The sequence below is a fragment of the Sipha flava genome, unplaced genomic scaffold (genome assembly GCF_003268045.1).
Source record: "Sipha flava isolate LNK unplaced genomic scaffold, YSA_version1 49429_pilon_pilon, whole genome shotgun sequence".
Classification (NCBI taxonomy): Eukaryota; Metazoa; Arthropoda; class Insecta; order Hemiptera; family Aphididae; genus Sipha; species Sipha flava.
This window is the reverse complement of record NW_020273329.1, coordinates 1,007-24,750: the sequence shown is the minus strand read 5'-3', so window position 1 is coordinate 24,750 and position 23,744 is coordinate 1,007. Positions and strand designations below refer to the sequence as shown.

Here is a 23,744-nt window from a genome sequence, read left to right as displayed (position 1 = left end):
ACCTATGTGACTGAAAAGCTTAATACATAAATTGCATATGTAACATAAAATACATATACATATTATTGTACATTATTTGGTTTTAACCTATTAATTTTAATATATATTTATAATCAATGGCGTACATTTAATTTTGCTCGGGGGGGGGGGGGGGGTTAGTAAAAATAATCGTTATCTTTTTTTTTTCGTTGCACAGGTAAATAACTGATATAAATAGATATTGTTTTATAGAACTTTTTTACCAATTTACAATTTATTTTTACATTACAGTAAAGTAATAGCTATTGGAATATAAAAACAGTATAGTTAACAAAACTTTTCAAACATCTATCAATATAATTATTAATTATCATAATATTTGTATAGTTGTATATTTTAAGTTCAAAGTGTAATAATGAAACTACGAATATATTACACGTCATCAATAATAAAACAATTTTCTTTATTTTTTTTGGCCCTGAGGGGGAGGGAGGATTTGAACCCGGATCATTTTTTTGTCTTATAAATTTTTTTTCTATTTAAAAATTTGACCAAATTAGAGTAAGTCAAAATTTGAACTAAAAAATATTAATCTATCCAAATATGTAAAATAAAATTAGTGTTCCCATTTAAAAAAATATAAGTTGTATTGCGCATACGCACACCATAAATGTTAAAAATTTGAAAATTATGAATATATATGTATTTAAGTACCCCCTAGGCCCTCTAAAATATTCACTTCAATACAAGATCATCTACCTTCGACATTTAATGTTACCTTAAATCGTGATCACACTGTATACAATGTATGTGTATTATACATATTCTAACACGAGATAGATTTCTTATTTTAGTTTTATTGAGACGTTTTCGTGTGTCTCTGAAAATGTATTTGAAATTAATAACAAATTTAAATATTTTAATCGAAATTGAATCAATCTAAAGCCAAAATATATTTTATTATAGAGTAAATACCATAATTAAATGGATGGAGATTAGTTGATTCAAAAAAAATGTACAAAATTATAATAATTCACCCTACTAAAATGTGTATAAATTTACTAATATATATAAAGTTAGATATCTAGATTAAATTCGCTTTCTACTTTAATATAGTAAAGTAATAATAGTAAACAGTATTCTATAAATTATGTCTATAACTTTTTTTTACAGATAAATTAAAAATATGATAGTGTTTATTGAAATTCAGTAAGACAGTACTATTTAATGTTTATAAAGTGCACTACAACGGTTGTTGAAAACGAATACAAATATAGTTTATTTCTTATCATATAAATGCTAGGTACAAATATTCGACATTTTACAACTGAAATTAAATTACACAAAAATCAATGTAACTACAAGAGTAATTTAACACAATAATGTACAGTAAATAATATTTAGTAATTGTTAATTGTTTAAATAAATGTATTTTTCATAAATTATTAAAATAGGGAAATTATACAAATTACAATGTTTAAATTAAAGCTATAACACACAAAATTATAAACAATTCTAGTTAATGTACATAAAAAAAATAATTTTTTTTTAAAGTATCGGTAAACAATATATTTTTTTTATTTAAGATTAATATACATTAATTCTATACACGTAACTGTTGGAATAAAGAAGCTATAAAAAAAATTAGAATGCCACGTTGAAATGCAATATCAAAACTATTTTAATCATAGAAATGGATTCCGCACGTCACGATTATGAATTTTTATATAGTTTCTGCTTTTAACTTACGTACAACAATTAAGCAAAAATATTGAAATATTTTTTACAATATATTTATATTAACCGCAAGTATAAAACGTTTTCGGCGTTGGAGGTTTAACGTGGAATTTTCTATTTACGTCCGTGCTTTATGGATCTGTGTCTAAAAATTAAATCGAATTATTAGTTAGCATCATAGCGAAAATATCCATGTTATATTTCCTATCAAGGTCTGTTAGGCACCTCTAAAATTTCGAGTTTACGAATTTTTTCCAACAGCAAAGAAACGCTTATTTTGTTTTTACTACAAAAATCAATCGTACACGTGTGTAACCAACGTGCCGTATGTATGTATACCGCACCGTACGGCTCGCGGATAGATCTATATTTAACACATTGAACAATAACCGCGTAAAGCGGCTGAGGACTGACTGATCAACAATCCTTAAATGTAAAATAAAATGTAGCGTTTCGAGTTGTGCAACGACAAAAACTGTAGGCGTTGAAAAAAACAAAAGCTAATGAAAAATACTGTTGCAAACGTAACAATTTTCGTTTGACGCGCCCTACGTGTAACGCAGACTATTGTCTCGGGCGCCGGGCTTCGGGTAAGGTAGGCAAGTCGCGACGCCTGTAGTCGTTTAACGTGTGTGTCACGGTATGGGCCACGGGATTGTGACGAGCGCAGTATGTCATGTTTCTCATTTTTTTCGTTGCCGACATCACGTCCGTTCTGTCCAGCCGATGAGACCAGTTGCCGATGATGCCGTCCGAGCTTTCGGAGAACGAGTGCTTGTGGAAGCTCCTGATCTTGTTTACCAGACCGTTCCCCCCCATCAACAGCTTGGCGCGCCTCTCGTCGCGGGACATCGGCGGAGGACGCGCCACGGCGGTCCCCGCACCATACGAGGACGATTTAGATTTGGCGGACGCCTCTGCCAGTTCTAGGGACAGCCTTGCAGCCGATTCCGTGTCGATGGTTATGCTGACCGGGTTCAACGACGACGACCGTAACTGCTGTGAGGTCAACCGCACCGGTGACCGCGGATCGTACACGTTGATGGTGGTCTTGGACACGTCGCACAGGTAGCTTTCGTTCACGTTGACGGTCAGATAGAAGTATTTTACGTCCCGGCCTTTGTGCTTGGTTTGCAGCAGTTCACCTTGGCTCATGTCGTCGATGATTATGAAGTTGGTGGCATTATCGGTGCGGGCAACGGGGCCGAACGCGTCCGCGGTGTTCGGTTGGTTGCAGCGGTCGCGGTGAATCGAGTCCACCCTGTTCACTTCATCGCGTTGAGCGGCCTGATCGCACAAATGTAAACGTATTAGTATTTCGTTCATGTGCAGCACACATGCGAGTGCTTTACTAATACTTACATTCGTACTGAAGTCGAAGTTTGCGAGAAAGTTTTCTATGTCGTCGTAATCCATGTCGTCATCGAAATAAGTGTATGTCGGAGTTGTAAATGTATGTTGACCAATAACGTTATCGTTCACTGCCGACGAATATTCATCGTTTAACACCGACAGATGTCCATCATTTAACTCGGGTAGCGTTCTTAGCTCCCTGTCAACAACAGCGGCCACTTGATCAATTATATCGCTCAACACGCTGATCTCGTAGTCATCGATACCTGCCCAGCACATTGATTTCAACGCCATCGATGCCGATAAAGAATTTTGGGTACACATGTTGTTATCACTGAAAAATTAATAAATATTGTAATCACATACACTTACTTAAAGGATATACAAAAATAAAATATTAAATGCATATACTTAATAAATACAAGATACGTACTAATTTATGAACGAATGAAAAATATGTTAACATTTAGTACCTACTATATGTTTCCATTAATAGTTTTTCATTTTTTTTTTTTTTTTTTTTGTTAAACCTAATATATCCCACACAGCATTTGTCAATCATAACGATTGTATTAATGTTTTACTTTGATTGGAATTAAAATATTTAAAATTAAAACTTTATCCAACGTTATAAAATTATTTAATTTAAGATTCCGAACGGATCTATTTTTATGTTATAATTGAAATATTGAATAAGACTTAATTAATTTTAGATAAAAAATATTTAAATATAATACAAATTTTAAATTGTATAATTCTTAATATTTAACATTTATTAACTTACAAAGATTAATTTTGAAAATCAAACATTAACTTTATATTTATACTAATTGTTTAATTTTAATTTTGTGTTCATTGAAAATCAAATATTTTATATTCAATTTAAATATAATTATACATATCGTATGCGGCGTATATATATATTATACCTCTTTACTGCAGAGCAAGTTTTCGCATTAGCAAGCCTATATTATTACTATAATATTGGAAAGACCATGATATTATCAATATAGTGCTCGGCCTTGGACCGACACATTTATATTTTCGTTCATATATGTTAATTGTATAATGCTTAAAGCAGACAGCAGTACACGCTACACACACACACACAGATACATCGTAATCGCGCATGTCTGTTTAATTCCCTGTATTAAAACCACGTTTAAAGATATATCTTTAATCGTGATTAAAACCATCAAATTATTACATTTCAAAATAATACGATTTATTTCTGCACAATAATCAGTTATACAGTGACGAACTGACGACGCTGTTAAATTTTGTTAGTGTTATATTCAATATTGAATAGACGAAGTCTATTTTTATGTTTTGTCACAAAATTATTATTATTATTTGGAAATTACGTAGTACGATTAATATCGTTGCGTTGGATTACCGATTAGCCGATTAATTGATATAATAAAAAACTATAATAAGATTGTGCTTTTACATCAATACACAATACACATATTACTATATTATCACTCCTACAGTCCTACAAACAGAGCTCTCTGCTCATTATTTTGTAGACCAGTGAATAGTACTGACTTACATGTCACATTATTGTTACACTCGTCAAGTCTCATTGCTCGTCAAATCTCGTCAAAACTCGTCAAATCACAAGCACAGCTACGTAACCACGACGTACACGGGTAAGTATACCTTTATAGTTCTGATATTTAATTTTTCTGGAGTCTGGTTATTATTCTGGAGTATTGATTTATCAATAACTAATAACTAGCTAATCTAATTTTTATAAAATAATTTGTTTATTTTGGTAAAATATTAAAATTAGCCAATCTACGTATTTGTTGAATATTTTTATTTTATTTGTAGGTATAATAGGTAGGTAGTACTTGACTATTTTATAAATTATTATTCATAATTTACTATCAAATATTCTGGTTTTTAATATAATATACTGGTATCTTTATTTATATAAACTATATACCTACCTAATTTATAACATTTTATGTGTAGGTATACATCACATTTAAATTGTTGTACCTATCTGATAATTTAAATTTCTAAAATATTAAATTAATTTTTATAAATATGGCTCATAGACAACATTTTAGCAAGTCAACAAAACGTAGGAGATTTATTGAAGAGGTTTGTGTAGTTGATCTTTTTAGAGATAGTTCCACAGAAAGTCCAATACTTTCAGAAGTTTTATCCATAGCATCTACCTCATCTCACGTTAACATATCATACACAAATGATCATTCACAGTCAATTATACCTAAATCTAGTTCTTGTAATGATACTGATGATTTTTATATTTCTGATGAATATGAATTACTAGATAGTCCATCTGATAGTGATATAGGTAGTACTACTGAAGAAGTATTAGATAATATAGAGTATTCAGGTTTTAATTTTTGTAATAGTGATGCTGAATCAATGTTAAAAGCTTTAGCTCAGTGGGCAGTCAGCCATAATATTACAAATGTTGCCTTATCAGCATTATTAAAGAGCCTAAAATCACATAAATGTTTTGATAAATTTCCAATTGATGCTCATACAATTTTAAAAACTAATTCAAATAATAATTCTACGCATATTCAATTAGTTCAGCCTGGAAATTATTATCATTTTGGATTTTCTAATGAGCTAAACAAAATAATTAAGTTTTTAAATATTTCTGAAGACACAATAAATATCAATATAGGAATTGATGGTTTACCTATTAGCAAAAGTTCGGGGAGCACATTTTGGCCAATCCTTGGTAATATTGATAATGTATCATCATCTACATATGTTTTTTTAATTGGACTGTACTGGGGATTAGAAAAACCTTTGGATAGTAATTCATATTTGAATGATTTGGTAAATGAATTAAAAGAATTGTCAACTATAGGTATATCTACACCTTATGGTAAAAAGTTTGTTACTGTGAATTGCATTTGTTGTGATGTTCCAGCAAAAAGTTTTATTCTAAAAACTAAAGGCCATACAGGGTTTGCCTCATGTTCAAGGTGTTTTATTGATGGTGTTCGTATTGGAAGTAGAACTTGTTTTCCAGGAACACGGTTTATTAAAAAAACACATACAGACTTTATAAATCGTATACACGAAGAACATCATGTAACTGATTCAATTTCAATATTAACCAATGTACCACATATTGACATGGTTTACAACTTCAGTTTAGACTACATGCATCTAGTGTGTTTAGGAGTTGTAAAAAAGCTTATTTTATTATGGTTAGGTAATTTGAAAAATGCTACTTTATCAGTGCGTCTACAATCTAGAAGTGTGCATGTTATTTCTTCTAATCATTTGTCACTTAGACCATTCATTACTAACGATTTTTCAAGATATCCCAGATCCTTTTCTGATGTTTCTAGATGGAAAGCTACTGAATTTAGACTTTTTTTACTTTATACTGGTCCAGTAGCTTTACAAGGTGTTATGAAAGATGAAGTTTTCAAACATTTTTTATGTTTGCATGTATGCTTCAGAATTTTGTTAACTCCAGGTATCAGTATAGAATTAATTGATTTTAGTGAAAAATTAATGATTTACTTTGTTGATAAATATGAAAAATTATATGGAGTAGAATTCAATTCACACAACATACATGGGTTACTTCATATTGTTGACGACTATAGAAAATTTTTCCCCCTTGATAGGTGTTCTTGCTTCCCTTTTGAAAATTACATGAAATTCCTTAAAAAAATGATCAGAAAACACGAAAAACCTCTAGAACAAGTAATTAAACGATATGAAGAAATTTCAGAATTTTGTTGCAAACCCACTCTTATTAAATCAAATAATCAAATACATACAATGAAAGAACATTATGATGGACCTATAGTTGAATACTGTACTGGCTGGTCACAATTTAAATGTATTATGATAAATAACTTAAAAATAGTTACAACATCAAACTCTGATTGCTATATAGGTTACGAACTACAGGGAAAACTAATCATTTGTAAAATTTATATGATAATATATGCAAAAAATCCAATAATAATAATGAGAATATAATATTTATTGTTAAAGTATTTGAAAAAATTGAAATGTTTTTTGATAAACCAATTAATAGTTTTAAATTAGGAATTACTATTGTAGAAAATCTATCAAAAAATTTTGAAATAGTTGATGTTAAAACAAAATTTAAAAAGTATATGATATTGCGTAATAATGAAGGTGTATTAATTGCGTACCCAATTTTACATTGTAATACAAATTAATAAATTAAATGTCAGTTAATTTTTTTTTTTTTTTTATTAATCTAAAACATTGACAACATGGATCTTAGTTAATGAACAAGATGACAATAAGTCATAATATTTTAAATGATTCAGTCAAGATTGTTACTTGTACTTAGTAATCCCTATTTATATATTTTTATTCTACAAATTATTTTGGTTTAACTACCTATTATACATATAATTAATTATACTAAATGTATTTGTTTTTATATTTTTGTAATTTATTTTCTACTTATTGATGAATGATAGTCACATGGATTTTTTTAAAACTATTTTTAAGCTCTTATTTTATTTACTGTTTCCTATGGTATTATATGATTACTAGATAATAAATCTACTTTAATGTAAATGTATAATACAGGCTAAACAAAACTATTTAAAAATTATTATTTTTTCTCATAGACCTAAAATGGATACCTCATATTCAATTGTTCATTTTTTCGACGATGAAACAGTTGAGGCAATCCCATCGTTTTGGATGAAAGGCAAGTTTTGTGCCTGGCCAAAAAATAATCTTTTCGTAAAAAAGTTTATAGAAAAAAAAATTAGAGTAAACGAAAAAGAATTTAAACTTCTAAAAGCTAGAGTACTTACTAAAGGCATAAGTAAGTTAAAATAGTATTTTTTGTGTAAGGAATAGTCTTAAATATATTAAAATATATTTTTAACAATTATGTTATGATTTGTTTTTAAATGTATAGAAACTGTTGAACATGCAAGGAAATTGGCTGAAGAAGCTAGATATAGATCAGATTTTTCTGCTGATGAATCATTTATTGATAAAGCTTCTAATAACCAGTATTCTCCAACATTATCTAATTCTTCTATGCCTCTATTTGAAGGTATTGAATTAGTATTATAGATAATTATTAATTTTTTTTGTGTATAGGAAATGTTATTTTAAGTTTATAGTATTTGTTTTTTTTTTCAAAATTTAAAGTTCTCATGCTGATTTTTGTAATTAATATACAATGCAAATTAGTAGATTTTGAAAATGAAGACCAACATCAATCTCAATACACAAAAAAAGATAAAATTAGTATATCTCAGAAAAAGATACACTGGTCACTTTCTCCTCAGGAAAAAAAGTGCTGGTCATCTCCTAAGAAGAAAAAAGGCTGGTCACCTTCTCCTCAGAAATTGAAACGTAAGTAATTATGTGTAATATTAAAACTATGTATACAGATGAGTAGTTTAATTTATTTAAAAATCATAAAAATAATATATTGTAATGTAAAGCACATCATTATAACATCACATTATTATGTTATAATAATGTATATGATATGTTAAAATGTATAATTTAAATCAAATTTCTATTGATTTAGTGGCAAAAACTCAACCAATTATGTCAAATTCTAAATTGTCATTGAAATCAACATCCCGTGAAGGTAAGTATTTAGTATTGTTTATTTTGAATATAATAGTCATTAAATTCCTACATTTTAAATTCTATGTCTGTAGTGCTTAAAGTTTCAATCAATAAACAGTTTCAACATAACCAAGATGATAACGAACAAACTCCAAGCCGTGTACTAAAAAAAAAAAAATAGTGGTAATTTTTATTTTAAATGTAGTTTAGAAGAAGGGACCAATAATGTTGTTGGTATAATTTATAATTATATATGTTTATTTTTATAGATATTAAAAATCCAGTGTCAAGAAAAATTTTATTTGACAATAAATCAGATGATGATGAAAGTGAAATTTTAAATGATGGTAAGTCAGTTGTACTATTTAGTTTATTTTTTAGTATTTTACAAAAAGTAAACATTCACTATACCTTAAATGATTAAATTTAATTTTGAATATCAAAATTATTTTTATTGATAGTTTTGAAAATGATTTAAATTAAAACATTTTAGTAGACATTGGGCTAATGAAATGAATAATGATATGCTAATTTAAATTAATCAAATTAATTTTAATATTTAATGTTTCAATATTTGTGTTTACAGACACTGAAAATGATAATCTTAACGAACTATTTTTGAATAAAGCAATAGGACACAATAGTAAGATATAGTTTTATTATTTAATTTAACTGTTATATTTGATATTATAATAGACAATTATTTTTACAGCCAATAATGGTACCACAAAAGAAAAAGGTTTGGCTATATGTAGTACTATACCTAATCTAACAGAAATTGATCATAATAATAAAAATGGTATCTAATTTAAAATAAACAATCATAACATTTTTCAATATTATTATTTAAGTTTCATTTTTTCAGATTTATTGCAATCTCAAAATCATATATTAAGACATATAACATTTTTAAAATATGAGTTGAAACAAATTTTAAACAATCAAGCAATAATACTCGATAAATTTGACCATATGGAAAAATATTTTGATCAAAATTCATTGAATAAGAATGTTATAAATATTGATAATGTGGTCGACTTTAGTGACTGTCCTTTACCAATCGATAACATCTATGATTTACAAACATTTGAAGACAAGATAGCTGGTGATCAAAATTATAAAAATCAATTAGTAAGTTAACCCCAACTTATTTCATTATCTATATGGTTTATTGATAAAGATCATAGGCGCAACTAGAGCTCTATTTGTGGGTAGGCTAAATTGATATCAGCAAACCTGTAGGGGCTTTGCCCCTACACTACTAGTATTGATAACATACAACTGGGTGGGCTAAGCCCACCCAAGCCCTCCCTAGTTGCTCCTATGATAAAGATAGATTAAATTGTTAAAATTGTTTTAATTATACATATCCCAGGTCAAAGTAGTTTTTGTCTTAAGTTAATTATAAGTACTACTTGTGCATTGATTATTTAAAATAAAGTTTATAATAACACAATTAATTATTATTTTCAGATCATTGAACTATCTCATATGGGAGGAAAAAATGTAAAATCAGTTGTCAAAAGACTTATGTCAAAACTTTTTTCTGATAGTTTGCTATCAGAGTTCTCCTATACTGGTAAAAAAGGAAAAAAAAAAATTTCAAGTTTATTCATATGTTCTGTTATTTTTGGTGAGTATTCAATAATTATATATTATAATGTTATTGATTATAGTATAATATATATATTTTTCAAATAAAATGACCTCTATTTTGCAATTAAATACAACTCCAGTCATATTAAGAAAGAACTTAGGTGGCAATCAATTTTTATCAGGTGGTTTATTTATGCTATACTAGTTTGCCTGGTGCTCTCACCCACAAAACAAAACAATGCTCCTGCACTCAAATCAGCCAACGAAGTTCTTTCTCAACATGAATTGAAGTATAGTAGTGTATATATGTAGTGTTATTCTACTATCCCTATCAAAGTTGAATTAATTCATAATATAACAAAAATAACTATTTTTATGTTATTTATTTTACTAGAAATATATACATATTAGTGTGTAATTTCTGTTTATTTGATTTTCATATGGTTTTGATATCTAAAAATATATTTACTCTTTTTTAAATTTATTTATGATTTTTACATGAAATAATAGTTTTATATATACAATATGCATGCCTAATTTTTATATTATTATACATTGACTTAAATATATTTTTATATATTTTTAGATGCAATTAAAAAGCAAATTAAATTCAAAACTACTCCACTCAATGAAGTTGAAGATATAATAAAATACATTTTAGCTCAATCTCCATTTAACTTAAAAAGACAACTTAAAAAAAAAAAAACTCTTCCTAATTCCATTTAAAAATTGAATATACGTGCATTTATATAATATTTAATTTATGTGTTTTTAGTATTTTTACTTATAATGATAACATAAAAAATAAGTTATTTATTTAAAAGATTCCTCAAACTGATCAAATTCATTATTTTTGTTTATTCCATTAGAATTTATATTTGAATGTATAGACTATATTTATAAATGTATCTATTGAAAGGTTTGGTATGAAGACAGTATTTAATAGTTTAATAATACAGGTATAGCAATGATTTGCTGTTAAAATTGGATAGATTAAAAAATATAAAAGAGTACCAATATAGATAACATTTTGAATTTGTTTATTTTTGCCAAGAAAATATAAATTGTGAATCTGATGCCTGGTGGGGGAGTATTATTGTATGCATTAAGCTTGTATTTTTCACTCTTGTGGATATTAATATATTTTAAAATAAAATTTTATCCAGGATTAGATTAACTAATAAAATTAAGATACCTAATTTTTTAAAATTGTATTGTAATGTACAATATTATTTATGAGTTATTAAATTACTTCCATAAAAAAGGAAATAATTGAAATAACTTCCAAGAGGGGGTTACAGCCTCCCCCTATTACTATATTTAAGTATATTGTTAAAGAGTGTAAAAATATATACACTTGTATATTATTTATCATATCTTCTATTGGTCGTCTGTATGTCAATAAATAATAATAATATTAGCAAGCAATATTTAATAACATATATTACATTTTAATCATTAATTAATGTATAATTTTGAAACCATCAACATTTATTTAATTTTAATTAAATATTGAGAAATATCAATAAAATATTGATTAAATTTTGTAATTAAAATATTGTAACAACCATTGGTTTTTAAATTGTATACAACGTTGGTTTTTAAACATAATATAAATAATTAAAATTGGTTCAAAAAAAATGTTTTATAGTGGTTAGTTAACATTTAATAACTTATATCAAATGAAATTTAAATGTTGACACAACTAAAAAATTTTTCTTACTTTTAAATTTAAATGTTGATTTAAAGTTAAATAAATATTGCATTGCTGTGTGGGATTGTTTATTTATTTAATAATTTTCTGAGAGCCCTTTGAACACAAAATAAGGAAATGAAAGGAAAAATATCTGTGGGTAGAATATTGCGAAATTTCAAATTGTTTATTATGTATGATATTTTCGAAGTATTAATTTAGTAGTGACGGGTGAAAAAATAATTTTCCGATTAATAGCAACTCATGATTATACGTGGTAGTCAAAAAGATGATCTATATAGGTACATGGTCTTATATTTGCATAAATATTAAATAGTAGATGTCATAGGGATGATGACGGTTAATTAATTTGGGATAAGAGAGATTTCATGGAAATTCTAATGGCATATTTAAGTAATTTATGACGACGAAAAATATTTATAGTTGTGGTTTGTTGCAATAAAATATTATTAGTTAATATTATAATTTAAACACAAGATGATTTTATAAATTAAATTACTATCAATTTCGTATGTATATTTATATTATAGAAAGTAATTTAAATCTTAATTATATTAATACAATATTAATTTAATGCATACATAAAATAGTATTCAACATTGATTGATGAAACCCATCTAGTGCAGTCTAATGGAATAATCTTAATGGGTCATTTTGATGTTTAACGGATTACTCAAGATTTAACGGTTTGTTGATTTAGAATAAATTTATCTTGAATATAACTATATGGTATAAAGAATATTAATGTATTTTATGTTAAGAGCTCATTCACTCATAAAAAGGATATTGAAAAATTAAAATGAAGTCATTTTTTAATCAAGCTACAAAATACATAATTACTTTTTAATTGTAAACTAGTTAATATACATATACAGGTCTGATGAGAAGGGGGAAGTAATGATCCCCCCCGAACTCAAAATTTTTGAGAAGGCCCAGAAATTAGGGTCTACAAATTATTAAAAATTAAACATAATTAATGATAAGAATTTAATGAACACTGCAGAAAAAATTAACATATACCTTAAGATTTACCCCCGGGCCCAGGTTCCTCTATCCACAGCCCTCTACATATAATATTATTTTCGTATTAAATAGAAGTTGAACCAAATATATATGAAGAATCTATGTATAACAATATATTATATAAATTTATATAAATATAGATTTTTAATTATATAATTAATATTATTTCTGAACGAATTTAATTTATTTTATAGTATTACAAGTCAACTTTTATTAAGTCTATCATTCATACGCTAAGTTAATTTGTTATCTGAAATAAACTTCACTGGTTTCCAAATAAACCCAAGGGATCTTAATAAGATAATCGAAAAGTAATTGATTTGATTAGACAGTTTGAGTTTGTTTTTATGCCAATAAAGAATATTATTAATTTCAGTAAAAATGTTTTACTTCTAAAATTATTAAAATATTTTTGGAAGATTTCAATACATGAGAAATATTTTAATGAAAATTACTTCATCATGAATGTGTCGTAATTATTTAATTAAATGTAACATTTTTTAATATTATGGTAATCATAAGCGCCGCCAGGAATTTCGTCAGGGGGTTACTCATGCATTGTGTATAGACTGATTTCTAAATATTGATTAAATTATTTAAGTTAAATACACAGGAATATTTTTTCAAATTGTATGATAATACAAATTTTTTCGTTTTTTTCGACGGCTACAAAGAAATTACTACCTATTAGAAAATCCGACGATAATAACAGTAGCCATAATCCTATATTTTAAGTTTTATTCTTTTTTTTTTTAATCCAGAGGATGAAAGTACAACTCCTTACACCTCTCTTATGGCACCCATGATGGTAATAATATATATTGCTATAATTTTTGAAAACCGAAAAATGAAATATAAGACAACTAATGATTTTTATTTAAGATCAACTGTTAAAAATACACCTATTATAATTTTATTCGTTTATCTTATTATGTATAAAATATTTTTAAAAATAATAATTATTAGAGGGAAATAGGATTATAGGTTATAATAATTTAGAGAGCAGTTATAACATTATCTGAGTTCAACGTTGCACGAAGTAAAATCAAAGATATTGAAGACGTTCTATAAAAATACAGAAAACCGTATAAATTAGAAAATAGATAAATAAGTAATCAACAATGCTATAACAAAAACCCACTAATTGACAAAAAGGTTATAATGTAATATTTGTTAGACTCGTAATAGGCATTATAATTAAAACGTCAAGATATTTAATTTCAAATTAATATATTATTTTAATGATTATATATTATTTTAATGATTATATATTATTATTTATATTACAATTATTGTACCTAATAAAAATATGTGTGTACTTATGATACATCGCTTACATTATAAGCATACACTTATAAAGTTCACCCACACCCGTAATCAAGGCCGTAACTGGAAAAAAATCTCCCGGGGGGGGGGGGGGGAACAATATTATTTATTACAAATTTTTAGTGGTTAAAAAGAATAAAAAATTTTTTCTTTTTTGAAATTTGGGGGGGGGGGGGCCAGGGGTCTGGACCCCCCCAGTTACGGCCTTGCCCGTAATTAAGGTTACTCAAGCGATAACATATTTTCGTAATTTATGGAAGAAATTATTTGGTATTAATGTCGGTTACACACTTATACAACAATTCACATGTAAGTTGCAATGTTAACATATGTGCAAAAAATATAATATTCTTTGTGGACATTTACTGGAACACGTGATGGTAGTTTTCTATCGAACTGCACAAAGGGTGGTCATCATTGATCAGTACAGTAGGGGTGTTAAATAATACTATTGTATCACCTCATTGAAAAATAGGTTTTACCGTCATGTTTAATGCACCCAAAAGGAAATACCCAGAGCATATTATTATTAGTAATAACTTATAACTATAAGTTCTTAATATGTAAACATTTCGAAGTATTAATATCATCAAATGAAAATCTTAGAATAACTTAATAATATTGAATAAAAAAATTGAATATATAAAGAATAATATTGAAAATGAATAAAATTACTTTATGATTACAATAAAATTACTTCTGACGTTAAATTTTAATAAAAATAAAAGTATGATAACTAAATATTATAAAGTGTGATAAAATGGCAACAGTCCATTAAATATATATATATATATATATATATATTACATTTATTTAATATTAGAATACAAGATAATATTGATAAAAAATGTCTTGTTTAAGAATTAAAATTTTGTTTTCATAAATGCGCAATACAATCATTTTTAAATTAAAACTATAAAACATCATTAAAGTCAGTCATAGTAATGTCAATATCAGTACTTACTTAATAGCACTGTTTAACATATATACGAACATTTTAAGATTCTTAAAACTAAAATATTTTATTACAATCGTAAAAAAAAATAAATTAATATTACAATTGCTAATATTATCATTTTTCATGTATATATTATATATTTATATTACCAATATATAATCGCGAATATCTATTATTGGAGAAGCAAAGGTAAATAAAAAAAAATGTAAAATTTCCAAAAATAAATTATAGCAACCAATAATTAATAATAAATTATCTTACCGATTTCTGAAAATAGTTAGATATTATTAACAGCAAAGTTATCAAAAGAAATTAATTTCAATTTTGTAATCTAAAATCCAAGGCAAAAATAAAGTAAACGATTTCAATATGAATGACGAGTTTAAAGGAATATTAAAAAGAAACATGTAATCGACACATTCAGAGTCATGTGCATACTGATAAAATATCCATAGATTTGTTCGACCCTGTCGATAGTGGCGCTGGTAAAGTAATACTAACGAATAGCACTGCGATAAGATAGCAGTTCTGGTGATGGTTCAAGAATGGGAGGGGGTTGCAATGTTTAGTAAAGGAATATGATGCTCAGGGATGCGTAGTGTCAATAATATTTATAATATTCTCGTCATCAACATATGCAGTTGTACACTAATGTTATGTATTTGCTACGAATTAATTATTACATTATATTAACATATAGGTATGTATACAAACAAAAAAATACGAACATGTACAATATAGTGTGGCTTAAATTTCATATATGACTTAAAAATCTAAAATAAAATTCAAATCATGATTAATAAACAGTATAAGTAATCTGTCAAAATACTTGTAATATGAAAATGTAGTTAAAAGTAATTACGATACAATTTATTAATTAGTTATCACAAATAAAAATACATATAATGTAGTGTATAATACTTTTACAAATAGTGAGGTACTTAAACTGCTACTACCTATCAATGGTGCAATTAGTTGCAAAATGCTGTTAGATCCCGAACCACCTGCCCCAGTGCCCTGTATAATAAAAAATAAGAATAAATATTATGATATAATTTTAATTTAAATCTTAATATTTAATTCATATGAAGATGATTATTAAGTAAAATGAAAAAAACTTACTAAATAGTGAGTATAATTAAAACTGAAAAATATGAATATAAAAGAGAAATATCGAACTAACTATATTATATTAAACGACATGATAAGGTTTAATATAAAACTAAAAAGTTCTCGGCAAGAAAATAAAATAAAATATATTAAAATTGTGAATATTTTATTCGTAACACTGATAATACAACTTTATTTCTATAATTATTGTGTATCAAAAATCTGATAGCAATTATTAATTTTATTGATTTTACAAAATATAGTAAGATGAAAGAAGAGTTTATAATGGATTATTACATTTTATGTTTGCATGTTCCATGCAATACTGTACGAAAAAAAAAAAAATTAAAATAAACAGAATAAATGTCAGTTTATGAAAATTAAAAACAAAACAAATTAATTGAAATATTTTATTCATATAATTATATTGTCTAAATAAATAATAAGATAAATTGAACTGATGATAAAAGTAATTGGTATAATTAAATACCCTATCTAAGTATAAAAATGTACAATGGCAAAAAAAAAAAAAATGAATAAAAATCATGTCACTAAATGGGTGGGTAGGTGTTCGAGACATATGGAAACGGCTTGTGTTTATATGTTATCAGATGCCGACGACACGGAGCGGAGTGGTACAAACGGTCGCAAAAGTGGTTGCAACGATCTTAAAAATCCCCTGGACGTCCTTACTACCTGATTGTAAATGAAAATACGGTAGTGATATTCGTAAAGGCCGTATGATATCCGTATAATAGCCAGTAGTTGCTGCATTCATTGTAGACTGTTATTGCTACAGCGTGTTAGAGCATCCATGGCAAGGCCATGGAGCGTGACCGAAATTAATGTATGATACTTTATTATTCTTTTTAGACCTTTTATCCCTTTATCCCCCATCAGAAAACAAATTAATTATCAGTTTTTCTGGCTAGTCTATGTAAGACATGCAACAGTCCCATTAAAATAACCAGTTACGAATGCGGTGATTTTGAGATGTTAGTTAAATTATATTCAGATATATATAATAAATAATTAATACTGCATGTAAAATAATCACTTAGAAGTTATAATTATATATTATTTATTTATTCTTCTGTTCCTATTCAGTTTTTTATATTACGAAAAAAAAACACATAAGAGTATATTATCCATACTTACATTTTCGTTGCAACACCGTCACATACGTAATAAAATAATAAGAATTTATTTTTATTTATGATTTTATACATTTTATATATTTATAATTATAATTAAAAATTATTTTAACACCGTATATTGTTGTAGAATAAACAGTGAGATGTATTGGGAATTAATATTGTACTAATAAAATCGATTATTATTCAATAAACATTTTTAAAATATTTATTAGATATTATATTTATATTTTTTTCAAATCGTAATAATAATAATCATATTCGGTGAGATAGCAAAATTTTTTTTTGATGTTTTTCCATCATCAAAATAAAGGTTTTATATATTTATTTTAAGAATATTATCGAAATGTAATTATGAATAGTCTTAAAATATTTCCTGTCAGTTTCTCATACGAATCAAAGTGTAACAAATTTAATTAAATATACTCGTATATCAACATATATAATAATTGTATAAGGTGTTTACCAAACCTAAAAGACTGTATTAACGAAGGGTTTTTGTTTCTCTTTTTTCTAAACGGCTGACGGATATCCAAATATGAAGATGCGGATACTTTATTAAAAGAGCCAAAATATGTTTAAGGTTTTTTAGTAGATGCTATGTTTTATTTTATATTTAAAAACATGTTTATCGTTTTATTTCATTATAAATCATAATATATTCATAATGGTTCGGGTAAACGTATATAAATATATATATATATATATATATATATATATATATATATATATTCATTTTAAAGATTTTGGAACATACATCTGTACGTAGTTTTCGAAAGGACATCTTAGTTTTCGGCAAATTCTACTTACAATAACACATATCATGATTACCATCCAAGCCACCACGGGTGGTAATTCACCCTTCTCGATATGTAGCTACGTATGGGAAACATATTGCACAGGATTATGTATATATATGTATATATGTATATGTACACATATGTTTGATTATTGTTGCAACAAAATGGTTATTTATATAAAGTGTTGTTGATTCGTTAGTATATTCATGAACTGTAATTGCTTCTCGAAAAGCGTATAAAGATATTGGGTAGTTTTTCTTTTGTGAACTAATCTTTAGAATAATGATAAATGAAAAAAAGTGACAGTATTTATACGTAAGATATTTACATTTTGAATTGGTTAAGCAAAAAATATAATCGCAATTTTTTACGCATGTTTTAATCAATTATTCCTTAACTGAAAGCGAGTTAAGAAAAAAAAAATTATCAACATTGCAATCTATGGATTGTTTAGTTCTTTGTACAATAAACAAAAAATTATATACATTATTATCTTGTAAAGTTACACACTTATTTTGGATATGTATTTAATACATTTTTCAAGTATTTGACGAAATATTCCCTAAAATATTCACCAGAATATTATCAATTGGAAATTTCAATAAATAAACCTAAGCTTTTTCAATCCTTCGTCGTAGCATGTTATGTGTATATCGCATGTGCAGATATGCTTTCATAAACATAAACAAGCTCGTGCATAAACTTCAATGGACTGATATTTTGGTTATAATAATTATAAATTAATTAATTATTAACACAGTGTCATATTGGTACAATATCTACAGAATATGTTGTCGAACACACTATAATTTTTTAAATAATCCGTTGTCGATAATTTAAATATACCTAATCAAAGAACATCGTAAATTAGTAAAGCGTTAATATTGAATATATATATATATTACAAATATGAAGTGCCAGAAAAGTAAATAGGTACATTAGTATACATCGGAAAAGTGCATAAGAACGTAATGTTTTTTAACGGCAAAAGTAAAAAAAAAAAAATCGATAAACATCGTGAAAAAGTCGATGAACCTTAAAATATGGCTTTCGTAAAACTGAAATTGTTACAGTATTTTTACATTAAATGTCGATGTAATATTACATAGTTAGAAAGAATATAATATAATTGTAGTGGTAATAACTATTATACGATCGTTTCGCGAGTTAACTATTCACGGTGACCATACTCTATGGTTATCACTATATGGTTGTCCACGGGCACGCCGTCTACGTATCAGCATCACCACCACGACGTGGATATCGGTGATGACCACCAGGACTGCGACACCGGTGTCGACCACCAAGTAGATGTTGGCGTCGACCACCAAGGTGATGACGACCACACAGACGACGTGGACCATGAAGACAATGACAGCGGCTGTGGTTCCGTTAAATCCGTCCACGGTGACGCGGTGATAACTTGCAAAGGCCCCTGTCGTGGCAACGTCTGTACTAAAGGCGTGGCCGGCGCTTTTTGAATAGGAACATCTAGCGCGGACGCTTGAGCGGACGACGATGGGGACGATGATGAGGACGACGATGGGAACGACGAGGGAGCTGACGATTTGACAAAAGCCTCGAGTTTCATCTATTTGGTAAAATGCACACGGTTTATATTAAACATGTATTAGTGTTATGTATAGTGTTCAAAACAATAAGTTATTTTATTTTCAATTTATTAAAAATAAATCTATATTCTGAGAAGTGTACACAATAAATAATTTTGCTGTTATACGAAGAATATTTTTTACATGAAGACATTAGGAGAAGAAGGTCTACCGACCTCACCTAAATTGTTGTTATTATTTTTTTAACTTTTTGCTTTTTATTTGACCTGCAATATCGTAATATCACAAAATTTAGTAAGTTTTTGGACCAGTCTTTATTCAGATAATGTGAAATGTTCCCATGTGTTGTTATGCAGTACATTTGGTGTATTGGTGAATTATAGGATTTTTATTTTATTTATTAGAAAACGTATTTTATTAATTAAACGTACTATGCCAAATGGAATACATAATAATGATCATATTGGTTGATTACAAAGTAATAATTATTTACACATATATACAATATTAATTATAAGGTTCATTCATTTAGATATAGGGGCATTTTGAACATAATTTAGCACATCGAACCAGATGAACCAGATGTGAGAAGACTAGTGATTCTGAACAATTGATGATTCTATTTAATAATTTAAAAGGAAAATGAAGATCAAGTTTAATTCTCCTTGTCCCAAGAACTTCCATGTTGGTTTTCTAACAGTCATTATAGTTTATCATGGAATTATCTGTAATGATATTTTGCTAGTTCTCTCACAGTTAGTAAATGGTGATCTTTGTGTTAGGTTTGATTTGTGATATGACAAGGTATATTTATGATGATAGCTATATGAGCTTAAAGTTATAAACTGGAAAACTAGCAATAGTCTAATATTTGTTAATTTGGCGTGTCATTATATTCGTATCTCATATGACCAAACTGGTCTGAATATGCATTAAACGTTAAAGATATTACATCTAGGATACTGAATATGAACGAGATACAATAGAATTGCAATAAACCAAGCGAGATTGAGGAAAGGGGTTGTTTGGATTATGTAAGACTTACAAAAAAATTAATTTCTTTGTAATACAAAAAAATATAATAAAATATTTAAGATATTGAATTTTTTTTTTTAACACATGTACGTATATCACGATGTGATAATTATTACGTCCGTCTGAAGTACCTACACTCCACCTATGTCCGGTTTCCTGCGCAAAAAGATTATACTCACAATGTTCGGTGAATGTTTAACCAACATGACTTTATATGAAAGAAATAAACCAGTGAAAATTATAAATTAACATTATATTCTTTGTTTCGCCGACAAAAAAATGATTTGGTTTCTTTGTCGGGGGAGTTGTCATAGAACGGCGTAATGTATAGGCAAGACAAGTGTACAATTGTAAAGAGACTATCAATGTTGTAAAGTATTTTTCAACCGACTAAAATGGCATTAAGTGTTCGTGTAGCTAAGAAAAAACAACACTAATAAATATAGCTAAATTATTAAATTATTAACTTGAATCAGAGTTTTTCATTTAAATCGTGATAATTTTTTGAATTAATACATAATAATATTTTTTAACTAATAATATTTTTCTAACTTGTGGGTGCATTTTCAGTTCCTACGTGTCATAAATCAAAGAGACTTGAAAAGTAAAAATCTAAGAATGATATATTTTACTATAAAATTATGTTTGTTAAGGCATTATTAACTTTTAAACATTTACTTTACATAATAGTATAAAACAAAAATTAGTAAATAGTTAATACTCGTAAATAAGTATAATATAAATTGTATATTATATTTAATTTATTTAATCGAGGTATGATACACGCCAAAATTACATATGTTTTCAATTTGTGTATTTACAAAAACATGAGACAATGCAGTAAAAAATGTGCAGGTTCTAATCCCATTAATTAAATTGGACTAAGGATGTTTGAAGACAATTTGTAAATAAACAACGTGAATCTAATGCTTATGGGTTATTTAATAAACTGTTAAAAAACTAGTTCAATTATGAATTTAATTAATAAACATTTTAAATAATTCACTTGCATTCATAATAATCGATTGTTATATCAGTTGATTATCAAATAGATAATGAACACTCACCATTAAAGCATCCTTGATAGTTTTTAGCAAGCCACACTTTTTACATCTCATTGGTTTATGTTGCTGCTGTAAAATCGGAAAAAAATTAAGCACTACCGTCGTTACATTTTATTCGGTAAATTACTTGTATTTGTAATTTAAAAATGATCATATTAAGACGGAATGAAATAATGTACATACATTTATTTGAAGTATTCTCACCATTTTAAAAAATCTGAGACAATTTAGCTGATTGTGCGGTACAGAAGGCTGTGAACTTTGTTTTGTGATCATTAAACTTAGCTACTTATACGGACTACTATTCTATATGTAATATTTATTATTATTAAATCAGGTAAGTGAAAAAGGATACTGAGTATTAACTAAGGAAAGGAATTCAAAAATACGAGAATACGTAAAATAAAATATAACTACAGTTTACTTATATATAATTCACAATATAATTACTATGCAGAATAATTACTAGACAATAACGATAAAGATTTTTCATTAAAATGTATTAATATATGAAAAAAATAGTGTTTTTGATTTTTGTGTTTTTCGTATGATTATATGAATAATAACAATACATTTATAATATTATTTAAAACTAAAACTACCGCCATTGTGATTTATGAAATAAAAAAAAATATAAATATGTTCAATAATAATTTACTATACACCACTACCGTTATTATAATAAATATTGATGTATGTGTAATAGTGTACAGTCATTGATACACATTACCCTAAGCTACTTTACTAACTACTAAAAAAAAATAAAAAAATGAATTGCTACAAAACTATATAATTAATAAATATTATATAAAAAATATTATGATGATAATAGTATGTATGTTATATACATACATATAATTAAATTTAAATGGTATGACAATGATAATATGGCGTGTTATACGTATACATACACACATGTATATAATATTTTAATATATAAATATGTGTGTGTATATGTATACTTTTATGTAAGCTAAATTTCACTATTTAATATACATTTAAATACATTTACATACGTACATACCTACACATATATCAGTATAAATATGTATGTATTTATGACTAAATATTTTACAACATATACATGGATTGCTAGACGATATTTGACGATGAAAAATTAAAAATATTTCTATGATTTTAAAAGAATTTTACAAAAAAACAAAATTTTAAAATGTTCAATTTTTATATTTTATAAATATGAAGGAAATCAAAATTGTACTATTTTAAGTAATTACATGGTAAACAATCGACATTTTGTATTAATCTTCAATAGTTTAATTTGACATGGGATCGTATTCCTATTGTACCATTTTTATCATTTTACTAGTAAACTAATAGAGTATGATTTATATGCTATTACTTTGATGCATTATGCATGCATGTGATAAAATATATGTAATTTCATAACGAAAATGATCGAACAATTATGACCGATGGAATAATTACTAATTGTAGAATGTAATGTTCCTATTGATTGTATGATAATGAAACTAAATAGAGCAAGTATGGTTTTGTGACGAAAGATGTTTAAAATTATTATCATCATTGCCGTTTATGAAAAACTATCAATGAATCCATCAATAATGTTATAATTTTTTACAAATATGTATATTTAAAAATATAAATGGAAAATACATGCTGTTGAATATTATAAGACATTTATTATGCCGTTCACGTCAGATGAAGCTAGTTGGTCGATTGGCTACACATAGAGCTTTAAGTGGTGTTA

The 23,744-nt window shown here is 26.7% G+C and overlaps 3 protein-coding genes across 5 annotated transcripts; 1 reads left to right on the top strand and 2 right to left on the bottom strand.

Annotated features, from left to right (window-relative positions):
* Positions 1 to 1,541: 1,541 nt before the first annotated feature.
* On the bottom strand, positions 1,542 to 4,059 carry LOC112690196. Of its 3 annotated transcripts, none has more exons than XM_025564153.1 (3): positions 3,999 to 4,059; positions 3,079 to 3,403; positions 1,542 to 3,003 (listed from the first exon to the last, which is right to left on the bottom strand). In XM_025564153.1, the coding sequence occupies exons 2-3, from the start codon at positions 3,391 to 3,393 to the stop codon at positions 2,281 to 2,283; spliced, it is 1,038 nt and encodes a 345-aa protein (XP_025419938.1). In that variant the 5' UTR covers positions 3,394 to 3,403; positions 3,999 to 4,059; the 3' UTR covers positions 1,542 to 2,280. The 3 variants fall into 3 exon arrangements, with proteins under 3 accessions (XP_025419938.1, XP_025419936.1, XP_025419937.1); XM_025564151.1 differs by lacking the exon at positions 3,999 to 4,059 and adding an exon at positions 3,543 to 3,573; XM_025564152.1 differs by lacking the exon at positions 3,999 to 4,059 and adding an exon at positions 3,503 to 3,557.
* A 375-nt stretch (positions 4,060 to 4,434) lies between these two features.
* On the top strand, positions 4,435 to 10,986 carry LOC112690195. The gene is made up of 12 exons (XM_025564149.1): positions 4,435 to 4,721; positions 7,695 to 7,897; positions 7,994 to 8,134; positions 8,275 to 8,439; positions 8,621 to 8,683; positions 8,757 to 8,841; positions 8,929 to 9,011; positions 9,251 to 9,307; positions 9,377 to 9,463; positions 9,530 to 9,795; positions 10,138 to 10,297; positions 10,847 to 10,986. The coding sequence occupies exons 2-12, from the start codon at positions 7,702 to 7,704 to the stop codon at positions 10,984 to 10,986; spliced, it is 1,443 nt and encodes a 480-aa protein (XP_025419934.1). The 5' UTR covers positions 4,435 to 4,721; positions 7,695 to 7,701.
* An 8,283-nt stretch (positions 10,987 to 19,269) lies between these two features.
* Positions 19,270 to 22,574, bottom strand: LOC112690200. Its single transcript, XM_025564156.1, has 2 exons — positions 22,019 to 22,574; positions 19,270 to 19,936 (listed from the first exon to the last, which is right to left on the bottom strand). The coding sequence occupies exons 1-2, from the start codon at positions 22,067 to 22,069 to the stop codon at positions 19,589 to 19,591; spliced, it is 399 nt and encodes a 132-aa protein (XP_025419941.1). The 5' UTR covers positions 22,070 to 22,574; the 3' UTR covers positions 19,270 to 19,588.
* Between the last annotated feature and the right edge of the window lie 1,170 nt (positions 22,575 to 23,744).

Bases quoted from the DNA above. Each gene is read 5' to 3' on its own strand.
- LOC112690196 (XM_025564151.1), bottom strand. The intron at 3,004-3,078 runs GTAAGTATTAGT...TTGTGCGATCAG, and splicing joins ACTTCGACTTCAGTACGAAT to GCCGCTCAACGCGATGAAGT.
- LOC112690195 (XM_025564149.1), top strand. From the start codon at position 7,702: ATGGATACCTCATATTCAATTGTTCATTTTTTCGACGATGAAACAGTT. The intron at 8,135-8,274 runs GTATTGAATTAG...AATGCAAATTAG, and splicing joins TTCTATGCCTCTATTTGAAG to TAGATTTTGAAAATGAAGAC. The intron at 9,464-9,529 runs GTATCTAATTTA...TCATTTTTTCAG, and splicing joins TGATCATAATAATAAAAATG to ATTTATTGCAATCTCAAAAT.
- LOC112690200 (XM_025564156.1), bottom strand. From the start codon at position 22,069: ATGAGATGTAAAAAGTGTGGCTTGCTAAAAACTATCAAGGATGCTTTA. The intron at 19,937-22,018 runs GTGAGTGTTCAT...TTTACCAAATAG, and splicing joins CTATCAAGGATGCTTTAATG to ATGAAACTCGAGGCTTTTGT.